This window comes from Petromyzon marinus, chromosome 3, assembly GCF_048934315.1.
Source record: "Petromyzon marinus isolate PM22_M1 ecotype Great Lakes invasive population chromosome 3, UKy_Petmar_22M1.pri1.0, whole genome shotgun sequence".
In the NCBI taxonomy this organism is placed as follows: domain Eukaryota; kingdom Metazoa; phylum Chordata; class Hyperoartia; order Petromyzontiformes; family Petromyzontidae; genus Petromyzon; species Petromyzon marinus.
Window position 1 is genome coordinate 22,662,183 of NC_133669.1, and position 13,961 is coordinate 22,676,143.

At 47.0% G+C, this 13,961-nt stretch overlaps 1 protein-coding gene across 1 annotated transcript; it reads right to left on the reverse strand.

The window, feature by feature from the left end:
- Positions 1-4,646: 4,646 nt before the first annotated feature.
- LOC116957350 (ectonucleotide pyrophosphatase/phosphodiesterase family member 7-like) lies at positions 4,647-11,551 on the reverse strand. Its single transcript, XM_032979456.2, has 6 exons — positions 11,059-11,551; positions 8,696-8,838; positions 7,957-8,577; positions 7,072-7,324; positions 5,778-5,918; positions 4,647-5,175 (listed from the first exon to the last, which is right to left on the reverse strand). The coding sequence occupies exons 1-5, from the start codon at positions 11,327-11,329 to the stop codon at positions 5,809-5,811; spliced, it is 1,398 nt and encodes a 465-aa protein (XP_032835347.2). The 5' UTR covers positions 11,330-11,551; the 3' UTR covers positions 4,647-5,175; positions 5,778-5,808.
- Between the last annotated feature and the right edge of the window lie 2,410 nt (positions 11,552-13,961).

Genomic DNA, 13,961 nt, shown 5'->3' on the forward strand with positions numbered 1-13,961 from the left:
CCAGCCCCACCCTCCCCACCCAGCCCCACCAGCCCCACCCTCCCCTCCCCACCCAGCCCCTCCCCACCCTCCCCACCCAGCCCCTCCCCACCCAGCCCCTCTCCACCCTCCCCACCCAGCCCCACCTCTCCCACCCCCCACCCAGCCCCACCCCTCCCACCCCCCACCCCACCCAGCCCCACCCCTCCCACCCCCACCCCACGCGGCCCCACCCCAACCAGCCCCACCCTCCCCACTCAGCCCCACCCTCCCCACCCAGCCCCACCCCTCCCATTTTTGGACGCACGACGGACGGACACAATAATCCCTTGTGGGCTGCTGGTGTAACCAGGAGGTTCCTACCAGTATCCATGTTGTTGTCGTTAAACCCTGCCACCACCCCGACACATCCAACTAGTAAGGGTTGTCACGTAAACATAAACGTGGCCAATTCGTCACTAGTACAGCAACACCGGTGTGTTGGAGAGCCAAGCCAGAACGTTTACAATCTGAGTACGACGTTTCGCCAGTAATTACAACTAGCTTCATCAGGCGACAGACAGATTTGTGGAGAAGTCCACCTGTTTCGTTCCTTATATAGAAGCGTAGATGTGTTATACTGGTGACAAATTCTTTGGTTCCTTCGGTAAAGTCACGGTAGAAAGAAAAAAAACAACTAAAACAAATCCCGACGTTTCTGAGGCAACACAAGAAGCTTCCGTCATCAGGTGGCAACAGTCACAGCAAAATTACTGTGGTGAGTAGAGAGAGAGAGCTGTTTGTGACAAGAGATTATATAGGTACCATGCCCAGGAGCTTATCTACAGTGAGGGAAAAAGTATTTGATCCCCTGCTGATTTTGTACGTTTGCCCACTGACAAAGAAATGATCAGTCTATAGTTTTAATGGTAGGTTTATTTGAACAGTGAGAGACAGAATAACAACAAAATCCAGAAAAACGCATGTCAAAAATGTTATAAATTGATTTGCATTTAAATGAGGGAAATAAGTATTTGACCCCTCTGCAAAACATGACAGTACTTGGTGGCAAAACTCTTGTTGGCAATCACAGAGGTCAGACGTTTCTTGTAGTTGGCCACCAGGTTTGCACAAATCTCAGGAGGGATTTTGTCCCACTCCTCTTTGCAGATCTTCTCCAAGTCATTAAGGTTTCGAGGCTGACGTTTGGCAACTCGAACCTTCAGCTCCCTCCACAGATTTTCTATGGGATTAAGGTCTGGAGACTGGCTAGGCCACTCCAGGACCTTAATGTGCTTCTTCTTGAGCCACTCCTTTGTTGCCTTGGCCGTGTGTTTTGGGTCATTGTCATGCTGGAATACCCATTCACGACCCATTTTCAATGCCCTGGCTGAGGGAAGGAGGTTCTCACCCAAGATTTGACGGTACATGGCCCCGTCCATCGTCCCTTTGATGCGGTGAAGTTGTCCTGTCACCTTAGCAGAAAAACACCCCCAAAGCATAATGTTTCAACCTCCATGTTTGACGGTGGGGATGGTGTTCTTGGGGTCATAGGCAGCATTCCTCCTCCTCCAAACACGGCGAGTTGAGTTGATGCCAACGAGCTCCATTTTGGTCTCATCTGACCACAACACTTTCACCCAGTTGTCCTCTGAATCATTCAGATGTTCATTGGCAAACTTCAGACGGGCATGTATGTGCTTTCTTGAGCAGGGGAACCTTGCGGTCGCTGCAGGATTTCAGTCCTTCACGGCGTAGTGTGTTACCAATTGTTTTCTTGGTGACTATAGTCCCAGCTGCCTTGAGATCATTGGCAAGATCCTCCCGTGTAGTTCTGGGCTGATTCCTCACCGTTCTCATGATCATTGCAACTCCACGAGGTGAGATCTTGCATGGAGCCCCAAGCTGAGAGAGATTGACAGTTCTTTTGAGTTTCTTCCATTTGCGAATAATCGCACCAACTGTTGTCACCTTCTCACCAAGCTGCTTGGCAATGGTCTTGTAGCCCATTCTAGCCTTGTGTAGGTCTACAATCTTGTCCCTGACATCCTTGGAGAGCTGTTTGGTCTTGGCCATGGTGGAGAGTTTGGAATCTGATTGATTGCTTCTGTGGACAGGTGTCATTTATACAGGTAACAAGCTGAGATTAGGAGCACTCCCTTTAAGAGTGTGCTCCTAATCTCAGCTCGTTACCTGTATAAAAGACACCTGGGAGCCAGAAATCTTTCTGATTGAGAGGGGGTCAAATACTTATTTCCCTCATTAAAATGCAAATCAATTTATAACATTTTTGACATGCGTTTTTCTGGATTTTGTTGTTGTTATTCTCTCTCACTGTTCAAATAAACCTACCATTAAAATTATAGACTGATCATTTCTTTGTCAGTGGGCAAACGTACAAAATCAGCAGGGGATCAAATACTTTTTTCCCTCACTTAATCCCCGTCCCCCAACACTCATCCACCCCCCACCCTGCATCCGTCCTCCCTGGCTCCTCCCCCTTTCTTACCCTATATAATCTCGTGTCACAATCAGCTCTCTCTCTCTACTCACCACAGTAATTTTGCTGTGACTGTTGTCACCTGGTGATGGAAGCTTCTTGTGTTGCCTCCGAAACGTCGTGATTTGTTTTAGTTTTCCTTTTTTATTTTTTTATTTTTTTCTACCTACGTGACTTTACCGAAATGAACCAAAGAGTATGGATCCTTGCAGTCACGAAAACTTTACATCTATAATTAGTGACGAATTGGCACGTTCTGTTTACGTGACAACCCTTACTAGTTGGCTGTGCCGGGTTTAACGACACATTTATATATTAACGCGATCTAACCCCCAAAAAACCTCTATTATCGATGCATAATTGTCGTGCAGAGAGCAGCGTGTGTGTGTAGTTGAGCTGTATGACAGGAGTTTGAGGATTCATCCCTGTGAAGAAGAGGAAAACAATACTATAAAATTACGATCACGCGCTCTGTTACGCCCCTGAGACGTTACACATCTCAGGTGTGTTACAATGTGGCTGACAAGATAAGATATATTTTGGATCGTTTCATTCCTTATGGTACACACGGGCCCAGTGAAACATACTTTGGCAATATTATTCGTATGGCTGACGTTGATGGACAGCAGCGCCTGCATCGAGGTAGTTGAGCCGTATAATTGTACTCTTTGGTATTTTCGGTAAAGTCACGTAGGTAAAACAAATCAATAAAATAAAATAAATGAAAACAAATAAAATCACGACGTTTCGGAGGCAACACAAGCTTCCGTCTTCAGGTGGAAACCGTCACAGCAATTTTGCTGTGACTGCCACGTCGTGATTTAATTTAGTTGTTTTCATTTATTTTATTTTATTGATTTTTTTTTACCGACGTGACTTTACCGAAAAAAATGCAAAGAGTATGAATCCTTGCAGTCACGAAAAGCTTCAAATCTAAAACCATACAATTGCGTCAGGAGTAGCGGGTGTATATTTGGCTTTGATAATGTCTCCGTATTTGTGAATCGCGCGTTGTTGAGTCGTTATATGCTCCACGGTGTGTTCTGGGTGGCCGCAGTTACACACTGCCGGAGAGTATTAAACTTTAAATTTGAGCATGGTCGAGTATCCACAACTGTCATGGTTTGTGTGGATGCAGTCAAGGGTTGCCCATGAGCTTCCAGCCAGGGATCTTCCGTGTCGGATCTTTGACTTTTGCAATGGAGACCTGGGACGACATTGAGCAATAGACTTCTCATTAAACATGAAACGTGCTAATATTGGTCCAACGATTCCAACCACATGCTTACTACCTTGGCCCAAACATCACATGTTTTTTTGGGTTCGTTTGTTTATATATATGGGAATATAAATGAGGATTTGACGAAGCAAACCGTTGGTCATGTCAAACAATGCGCATTGTATCCCATCAGAGAGAACAACCGTGGCAACCTGCTCCCTACGCCTACAACTGTAAAATAACTCGAGTGATTTTCTCATTAACCATTTGATGTGATTGCTCGTTTGTTTACAGCTGAGTCAGTGCTGGAAATTACAAAATTCTATGACGGGGATGAGTCTATCCATAGGACAAATCACTGCTGACATTCCAAAGAAGTGGTACTCATTTATTGACTTCAGAGGGACGATGGGCAGAGTGAACAACTCAAGCAGGATTTGAACCCGAAACTTTTCTATTGCGAGACGCTCACTCTTCCTTTGAACCACCAGGCCGGGGTAACTGTAGTTATATTTATGGCAACATTGATTTTGGGTGGCACATAAAATGAAAACTTTATTACAGTGCATCGATAGGTTGGGGAGTGTTTGCTAAAACAAATTCATAATCACATAAATTCTATGAAAACAGGAGTCTTGTACACACTATACGTCAACATTATTTCTTTGTAATACACGCTTGTATGCTATTATGGCCAGCGGCCTGGGAGATGCAGCCCGATGGCTCGGCGCAATACATCTGGCTTTATTGCCAGCAAACAATGGGAAATAGGAGTCGTTCGTGTTGATATGGAGGCCCCCTGATGCCATCAGCGAACCACTGCTCAGGGCCCCCCCCCCCCCCAAAGCCGTGCTTCTTTCTGTATGCAAATCAGCCCCGTGAATCCCCCTCCGCGGCCCGCACGCCCTCCCCCTCGCAGCGAACAAATCGAGGAGTCTGGACAACCATGGGTGCTCACTGGAGGCCACATTCACCGGGGAGATTTCGTGTTTATTCTCAGAGTGTGCACACATTTACACGAAGCTTACATTTATATGAAGAGAGATGCCTCTTTAAATTAATTGTATCAGGCGTGTTTGCATTCATAATTAAAAAAAACAAATTTGTGGTGCATGTGTTCATTGTCAGAAATAACACATTTTCATAACGATTCCTCTGATGACATTAAAAAAAGTCAATAGTCATTAAACTCTACGTGCCGCAATAATAATTTATGGGGTTGTAATGACAGTTGTGCATTGTAACGACCTATATTTTCATTCATTTATTTCGTATATCATCATTAGCAATGTGTTCTTGTGATCCAATGGTGCAATAATTGACACAAGTACATGGGGAGTACAACAGTGTAAAATAATCAAATCTTAAGAAGATCAAGGAAAAACGTTAAGAGTAGAAAATTTAATTTTTTTGTTGAAAATACAGTGATTACCAGGCCATTTCCAGCCATGTGTTTCATCATTTGTTTCATTTGCCTGTTTTAGGCTCCTGTTTGTGCCTGCAAAAATATAAAGGTGGACATTTATACGAGTTAGAAACATCTCATGTGCACATTATGCAATTGGGCACATTGCACCCTTTTGCACCTTTATCAATGTTACTTTTTTTTCAGACTGCAGAATCAAAAACCCAGATTTATTTTTGCTTACCATCACCCATGAATTTTGCTAAATTATGCGACGTTAGAAAAGAATGAATGAATTCACAATCTGCCCAAACGCTATTAATTTTGTTCTCATATTTAATCACTTCAATTGTTTTCCCTGTAAACCCTCACTGAGTCTCCAGAATTTTTCAGGAGGATTCTGCATTGGGATGTTTGACCAATTTAATGAATACACGTTTGGCTTCATGTGAGAGGAGAGCGGAGGACCCATAGAAAACCCACCAACACATACGAGATCACACCTCGCAACTCCATCAATACGCCACGTGGAAATCCCTAGAGGCCACCCATCCAAGTTCCCAAGCAGGTTCAAACCTGCTTAGTGCCCGAGATGTGAAGTGATGCGGTGCATTTTTTGGGTGATTTGGTCACATTTCTATGCTCTCAATGGTTTTCTGGTGTATGATAAAATTTGATCAATTGCGTCCACTTACTTGATTAATCTTCTTTTCCAGACTCTGTAGACTATTGTGACAACGAAGATGAGAAAATTACAGCAGACATTGCAAGCAGGGCAGCTAATCCTTCCTTCATGCCAGGGGTTGGTTTATTGAATGACTCAGCATTTGACTTATCTGCCAACAACAACATATGCATTGTTTCTGATTAACCAAGAATAACAGAAGATGTATACATATTTCCATTTTCTATTCTGTGATGGTACCTTAAAGACCAAATATAAATACAATACTTAGTTTTCAATAGAAGTTGTATATCTCCAGATTATAAGACGCTCCTGAAAAGTAAGACACACCCCCAATCCTTTTCAGAATGAAAAAAAGGAGTAGTGATCCAGTCCCGCAGTTGGTGAGCTCCATAACTTGTCACATTTGCGTGCAAAGACCCTGATCAGGGAGGTCATGGTGACGTGAACTTCACTATGCAGATCACTGTGCCTTGCCCGACCACACTGAAGTGGGCCAACAACCACTAATCAGCTCCATTTCCGAATTCAGTCAAAGAATTCGGTCTCCGTGTGAGCCTCAGGAAAACTGAGGTAATGCATCAACTGGCTCCTGGCAGCAGTGAAGCTGGAGCAAGAATCCAAACTACCTGGAGAGCCACACGGTTCACCACTTGGTGGTAGATAAATACCCGGCAAACCGGTAATAGTAGTAATCGTGCTCTGTCGAGTCGACGAACATGTCCTCGGGTGTTTTTTCAGAACCGACCCTGGCCACAAACGATAGCCCAACGAAGTGGCTTATCATCATCCTCATCATCACGTGGAAATTGATAGCAGCCAATCACTCTATAAACGCGTGACGTTCATTCCAAACGTGAGGGGAAAAACCGGAGGGACCCGGAGAGAAAAAATCCACGCGACCGCGGGGAGAGAGCGAGAGAGACGCGCAAACTCCAAATCTACAGCAGGCGTCAGGGTCGGGATCGAACCCTGACTCAGTGGTCCTTACCTAAAAACAAATTAAACACCATATTGTTGAGTCTTTCGGTGAAGTCACGTAGATAGGTTCAAAGAAAATTATAAATGACAAAAAAACTTACGACGTTCCGATCGCAACGCAAGCGTTCGTCATCGGGAAGAAAGACGATGACGAACGCGTGTGTTGCGATCGGAACGTCGTAGTTTTTTGTCATTTATAATTTTCTTTGAACCTATCTATACGTGACTTTACCGAAAGACCCAAGAATATGAATTCCTGCCGTTCACGAAAGCTTTAAGTCAAAATGAAACGACACTTGGTGGTGGTGGTGGTAGATAAATACCCGGCAAGCTGGTGACAGCAGCAGCAGCAGTAGATTGAACAAGCATGTCCCGGGTGAAGGCGAGGGAGCCGTTGTGCGGCTCGGGCTGCACCCCGAGCAGCTCGCACATGAGCGCGTACACGTGCACGCTGGCGAACGGCTCCGCCGCGTAGCCCCGGCGAAAGCGAGGCCCGAAGGCGCGGAAGATGGTCCACATGTCCGGCTCCGCGTTGTCGAAGCCGTGTTCGCCCTTGTTGAACTGGAATATCAGCCTCTGCGCACAGCGATCGATGGAATAATCTTTTTTTTAAGACGCTCTGAATTTCAAATAAAAAAATTGAATTTCAAACATGTACGTTAACCATCGACAATGTGTGACAAAAAAAAATACGTGGGTTTTCTCAACGATCATCGGCTAAATCGCTCATCGTCTTCAGAATTGGTTAGCGAATCCACAAATCAGGAACCAGCCCTCGATTCCATTACACCGTCTCGCGAGTGGGAACTCGAGAGGATTTTTGATATTTGATATACTCTTCCGCACTGAACAGGCGTGTCGGAAGAGGTGGGGCGTACCCATATTTTACCCCAACACTTGCGACCTCCCGGGTAGGTCAACCAGTGAGCTCGTAGAGTACAAGTCATGTTGTGCTGACTGTAACACGATGGCAACACGTTTCGTTTCCAGTTTTAACGGTAACCGTGTAGGACGTGTATTGCTCTAGACATTTCTAAACGTACGGAAAACCAGTAACAATTTTTTTTACGGAAAAATAATAATTAACAACCCTACGGCAATACCTTTTGTTATAGCAACGAGAAGCGTTGTTTAGGACTTATCTATTCTGCTCTTGTTTTCTGTCTATTGCACAATGTGGAGACTTAAATATAACGGAAGCACTTTACCCCATTCACTAAGTAGCCAAGGTCCCCATACATCATGATGGGTAGGAGTCTACTTTGATCTCTCAGGTGAAAGTATTCTGGAAACTCTTCCCTTTTGTAGACTTTCAGGTGCGGATGGGCACTCTTCAGGGCATTGTACACCTGTTCCTCCTTCCCTTCCTTGGGCAAAAGCATGCCAAATGCTCCGTAGTCCACCAGCTCAAACTTGAGGTCTTCCTTGAAGTCAATGAACTTTGACAGCACAATTTCATTGATGTCCGGAGCTTTCCGAGTGGTGGTCATGCCGTGGTCCGAGGTGATGATGACATTGAGGGTGTCCTTCAGGCCCCTCTTCTCGATGGCATCGACCAGGAAGCCGATGGTCTCGTCCACCTGCCGCACCATCGCCCGCCGCTCTTCCGTCTCCGGCCCAAACTTGTGGCCCGTGGAGTCCGGCTCGCTGTGGTACATGGTCACGAAGTCCAAGTCGTCCTTGGTGAACCAATCCATGACTAATTGGATGTTGCGAAACCAGTCCTCCTTGTTGCTGTTCGGATGGTCTCGACCCACTGTCTTGTACACAGACTGGTTAAAGTAGCTGGCAGCACCCCCAGGAAAGCGAATGGAGCCCGTCTTCAGACCCTGCACAAAACATGGAGATTGATGTGAATGTGAAATCCCCATAGTGACAATGACGAATGAATATTCTTTTTTTTTTAAGTTGATAAATGTGCAAGTACTTTAATGTGATGGATGTCACCTGGTTTTGGGCTGTGATCCAGAGTGGAATTGTTCCATTCCACCATTCTGAGCGCAGCTGGGTTTCCTGAAAACCTTGCTTTTCTCCGGTATCTGGGTTGAACAGCATGTTGTGAACTACGCCGTGAGATTCCACGTGCTTTCCTGCAAACGTGCACACGTGAAGCACGCTCCTTGCTAATGTCGTATTGCCTACAGTGGTGGACACGTGATCTTTGGACTTTGGCATATAAATTGAAAACCCATTTTTTAGAACTCCGTTTTTAGTTTAGTTTGTTATCCTTCCCCTGCACCTCCGATTAGCACGGTTGGCTACGTATGGTGTAAAAGAAACTTAAACACATAGTGTTGTCAGTGTTGTCATCCCTGTGTATTTGTGGTATCAATAACCTGGAGGGATTGGCGGGGGGGGGGGGGGGGGCATGCGCCAGTGGTTGAGCTTGGGGGGCCAAGATTCCAAAAAAGTTGAGAACCACCGGCTTAAGTTATTACAGCGACCTAATTTTGATTCCCTGCTCCAGCTAACATCGGTGTTATGCGCTATCTGAGCGGGTCCTTGTATTGGTCTCCACCGCCCTTCACAACTCGCACTTGAGACCAGCTTGGTGAAGTGTGGGCAGACAACTTCAAGGACCGACAAGGCACGGACATGACTCCATACAGCCGTGGACTAAATTGTGCCTGTTACGTTATACCCAGAATGCTGTACCACAGGACTCGGTGTGATTTTGTGGACTTACTTGGAAATTGTTGATCAGTTCAAATAAGTAGGGGTTTGTCGTTTTCTTTCATCGACATATTTTGTGTAATACATCGTAAGCTAAATGTATCACTAATTTAATGTGCTTAATCTTATAATGGCTGATTAAAGCATAAGAAAACATATTATATTAAACGAGGAAATTGATAGTCCACTAATGTACATCTCGTTTTCTGGGCTGTAAAATTCAGCCACCGTAATCGTAACAGTTAAACGCTTTGGCACTTTATTGGCTTTTAACCTTGGCCAGCAGGGCAATCAGTTTTAAATCTTACATGCTTTTAAAATGCAGTAAAGATTAATACGCCAGAGCAACTATCGCACTATGAAACAATCATCGTTAGCAGTCTGCGCGTAAAGATTTCAGTTTTCAGTTTCATTTATTTGGTATAGCCCTGTGAGCCATTCGGCTCTTGAATCGGGTGCAACCGCAACAAACAAAAAACAAAAACATGAACAAGAAAACATCTTAAAGTGATTATGTAAAGATGAAATGTCACAGTGTAACTCGGGTAAACACTTCCCCCGTCCCCCCTTAATACTGAACAGAAATTTGAATAGTTCTATTTTTAAGTCTGCGTGAATTAGTTGTCCACCTAAAATGTGAAAAATGCACATCTGCTTACAATAAAAGACATCACAAACCAGCATTACGCCCAACTATATTCATTAAAAGAAACATTCCATCATAAAAAAAACCCCACGTAGCTTTAAATAGCCGTCGTTTGTGCCATGCTGGTTAAAGCCAACATTTTCTCCAATTTTATTCCAATTGTGCTATCCGAATCATGTCAATTAGGACAGAATATGGCTCTCTAATAGACTAGTGCAAACGTTCAGTTAGAGAATGGCCCGCAGAAGTGCAGAACACAGAGCTACCTCTGAGACGCCTTTAAGTGACAATTGGTTCATAAAAATAAGGGCGTAGGAATGTTCCAACCACTGTGCAACTGAGAGGAATGTTCGTCACATTCCAGTCAAACCAATATTGTTAAACCTCAGAGCTGGAATGTAACTAAAGCGCAGAACCAACCGTAATGCCATGGGTTGCTTTGTGCAGCCATTGGTGACCTGGTGGAGACCATGAACTCACTACTTACTACACTTGAGAACCTATTTTAACTCCACGAGACTGAAATCTGCATACAAACCCAGGGGTCTCAGCAGGGCTTCCCTGCAAACTGCGGACCACGGTGAATGACATTTGGACATCGCACGGGTGATGCGCTCACCTTTTGTATGAGTGGAAGATAAAATATACTTCCACCTACGACTCTGGAGCAGAACAAACGACTGAGCGCATGGTCAACTGCTCAATGCCCACCAAAACCAATGAATGGCAGCACCAAAGCAATTCACCAGCTGACAGCCTGCACCACTGAATGGCCAATGAACCTAGACGTTCCTTTATGTCACTTCTTGCAATTAACAAAAATCGGTTGCTCACGAAATAGAGAAGAGGGAAGAAGAAGTGGGTCTAAGTGAGCTTTGAAAGAGGGCTTTGAGAGCCTACCTATGGCTAGGGTGAAGTGCGTGTTTGTATTTATGAATGAGCCTCTAAATAAATCATCAGGGGATCCGGCTAAGAGGTGCTGAAGGGTTACCCGTGACGAGGGTGAAGTGCGACGGAGAGGTCATCGTGACGAAGGGCGGCACCATGTATCGCGCCGTGGCCCCGACGGTGCGCAGGTGGTCCAGGTTCGGGGTGTCCACGTCCTCGTCGTAGTCCCAGCGGAAACCGTCGAACGAGACGAGCAGCAGCTTCTGCCGCTGCCCTCTGTGCGACGGCAGCACGCTCGATCCCGCGCACGCGACGCAGAGCGCGAGCGCCAGGAGCCGGCGCCCCGAACCCCGCTCTCCTGCCAGCGCCATCATCGCCCTCGCCCGTACCCAGCAACGTCTCAGATAACCGCAAGGGGAGGAGATCTGTTATTTTCTTTACTCACCTATGCCACAACCGATGCGCTGGATATTTAAGAGCAAAGACTGGGTGCAAAGTCTTCCCATGAGTAGATTTGATAGTCAGCGTTATTTGTCTGGAATTTGATTTAAATACGCTTGCTCATTTATAACGGCCACCCTGCATCGTTTAGCTTCCACCAGGGCAAAGGTTTAAGGTGCAAGGTTTGTGACCTGAGGGGATATGGAGGAATCGGGCAGCTGTATAAATGGACAAACACAAGTGGTGTTGATTTGAAAAAAAAAAAAATCAATCCAGCTGTGGTGTTGTTCACTCGCGTTTGATATATTATCGTTACTTCAGGCAGCCAAGAAAGTACGCACCATTTATCAGAATGGACTCTGTTGTACGCTCCCTTACTTGCCTGGTATATTTTCGACAGAGCGCATGGACGGAAAAATGCATTCATTCATGCGAGCGGCAGCAGGGTTCATTCTGATAAGACTCATTTAAACTATCCTGACCATGGTCTTTTCAATCTTTTTCATGATACCAAGTCACGCACATATGGGTTTTTACCTGTTCGAAGGTAACACATTGCGACACAGCACGGTATCTCACCGAGAATGCTTATCGCTTATCAAATGAGATTTGTGCTGGCGTGAAGATATGTGACGTGCTGACATGATATTCAGTTTAATCAGTGCTTCATTTTATTCGCAAAATATTTAGATAATTAATTGGCATGTCACATCCACCTGACATTAAATTGTTCCCACGATACTGTGGTTGTGTGTAGATCAGTGCTCTGGATTAAAAGATGTCTTAACGGACAGAGTGTATATTTCTAGAAATATAGGGTACAAATAATATTGGATGTTTATGGAGAGATGTACTCTACTCTTTGGTTCTTTCGGTAAAGTCACGTAGGTATAAAATAAAATAAATTAAATCCCGACGTTTCGGGCCCTTTAAATCCCCCCGTCTCTCCTCCCTGGCTCCCCCCCCCCCCCCCTCTTACCTATATAGCCTCTTGTTACAGCAGCCCTTTTGCCCACTTCAACAATTGTTTCTTTCTGTGGTTGTCCCACCTGATGACGGACGCTTGTGTTGCGCCCGAAACGTCGTGATTTAATTTCTTTTATTGTATACCTTACATGACTTTACAGAAAAAAAACCAAAGAGTATGGATCCCTGCAGCCACGAAAACTTCAATTCTACATTGAGATGTACTCTGTGCACTAGCGGTAGGGCTTTACTGAAATACAGAGTTGAGCCCTTGTACACAGTTGCAGTGGCGAGGTGAGGCCACATGCAACCTAAGGAGAGGTTATAAATGCAACCTCGATTCGCACGGTTGGCTACGTACGGTGCAACATCGGTTTAACATACATACCTGTGTAGCGCCGTAGATGGAACGGTGCGTCGTACCGTCAGGGGAGGGGCTGCAGTGCCAGCCCAAGAGGGGAGGGGCTGCTGGGGGCTCAGGATCCCCAGACAGCTAAGCCCCTCGGCGCCCCCAACGGGGGGGTGGGGGCTGCGGGGGTTCTAGAATCCCTCGCAGCCCCACCCCTCAATGAGCAAGGGGCATTAAAGGGGACCTCCCCAGCCGATTTGGAGCAGTCGCAGCCGAAGAACGAAGACCAGCAGCTAGATAGGACCCTGGACCCCCTCGCCCCGCTGTCCTTGTAAGGGCCCGCGGACACTGTGCGGGCCAGTGGTGAGACTCTCGGCCAGTGGTGGGACGCTGGGCCAGTGGTGGGACTCTGGGCCAGTGGTGGGACTCTGGGCCAGTGGTGGGACTCTGGGCCAGTGGTGGGACTATGGGCCAGTGGTGAGACTCTGGGCCAGTGGTGGGACTCTGGGCCAGTGGTGGGACTCTGGGCCAGTGGTGGGACTCTGGGCCAGTGGTGAGACTCTGGGCCAGTGGTGGGGCGCTGGGCCAGTGGTGAGACTCTGGGCCAGTGGTGGGACTCTGGGCCAGTGGTGAGACTCTGGGCCAGTGGTGAGTCTCTGGGCCAGTGGTGGGACTCTGGGCCAGTGGTGGGACTCTGGGCCAGTGGTGGGACTCTGGGCCAGTGGTGGGACTATGGGCCAGTGGTGAGACTCTGAGCCAGTGGTGAGACTCTGGGCCAGTGGTGGGGCGCTGGGCCAGTGGTGGGACTCTGGGCTAGTGGTGGGGCTCTGGGCCAGTGGTGGGACTCTGGGCCAGTAATGGGGCTCTGGGCCAGTGGTGGGACTCTGGGCCAGTGATGGGGCTCTGGGCCAGTGGTGGGACTCTGGGCCAGTGGTTAGACTCTGGGCCAGTGGTGGGACTCTGGGCCAGTGATGGGGCTCTGGGCCAGTGGTGGGACTCTGGGCCAGTGATGGGGCTCTGGGCCAGTGTTGGGACTCTGGGCCAGTGGTGGGACTCTGGGCCAGTGGTGAGACTCTGGGTCAGTGGTGGGACTCTGGGCCAGTGATGGGGCTCTGGGCCAGTGGTGGGACTCTGGGCCAGTGATGGGGCTCTGGGCCAGTGGTGGGACTCTGGGCCAGTGGTGGGACTCTGGGACTCTCGGCCCCGCGCCCTTATACGGGCGAGGTCCGAGGAAGCCAGAGTCTAGACCC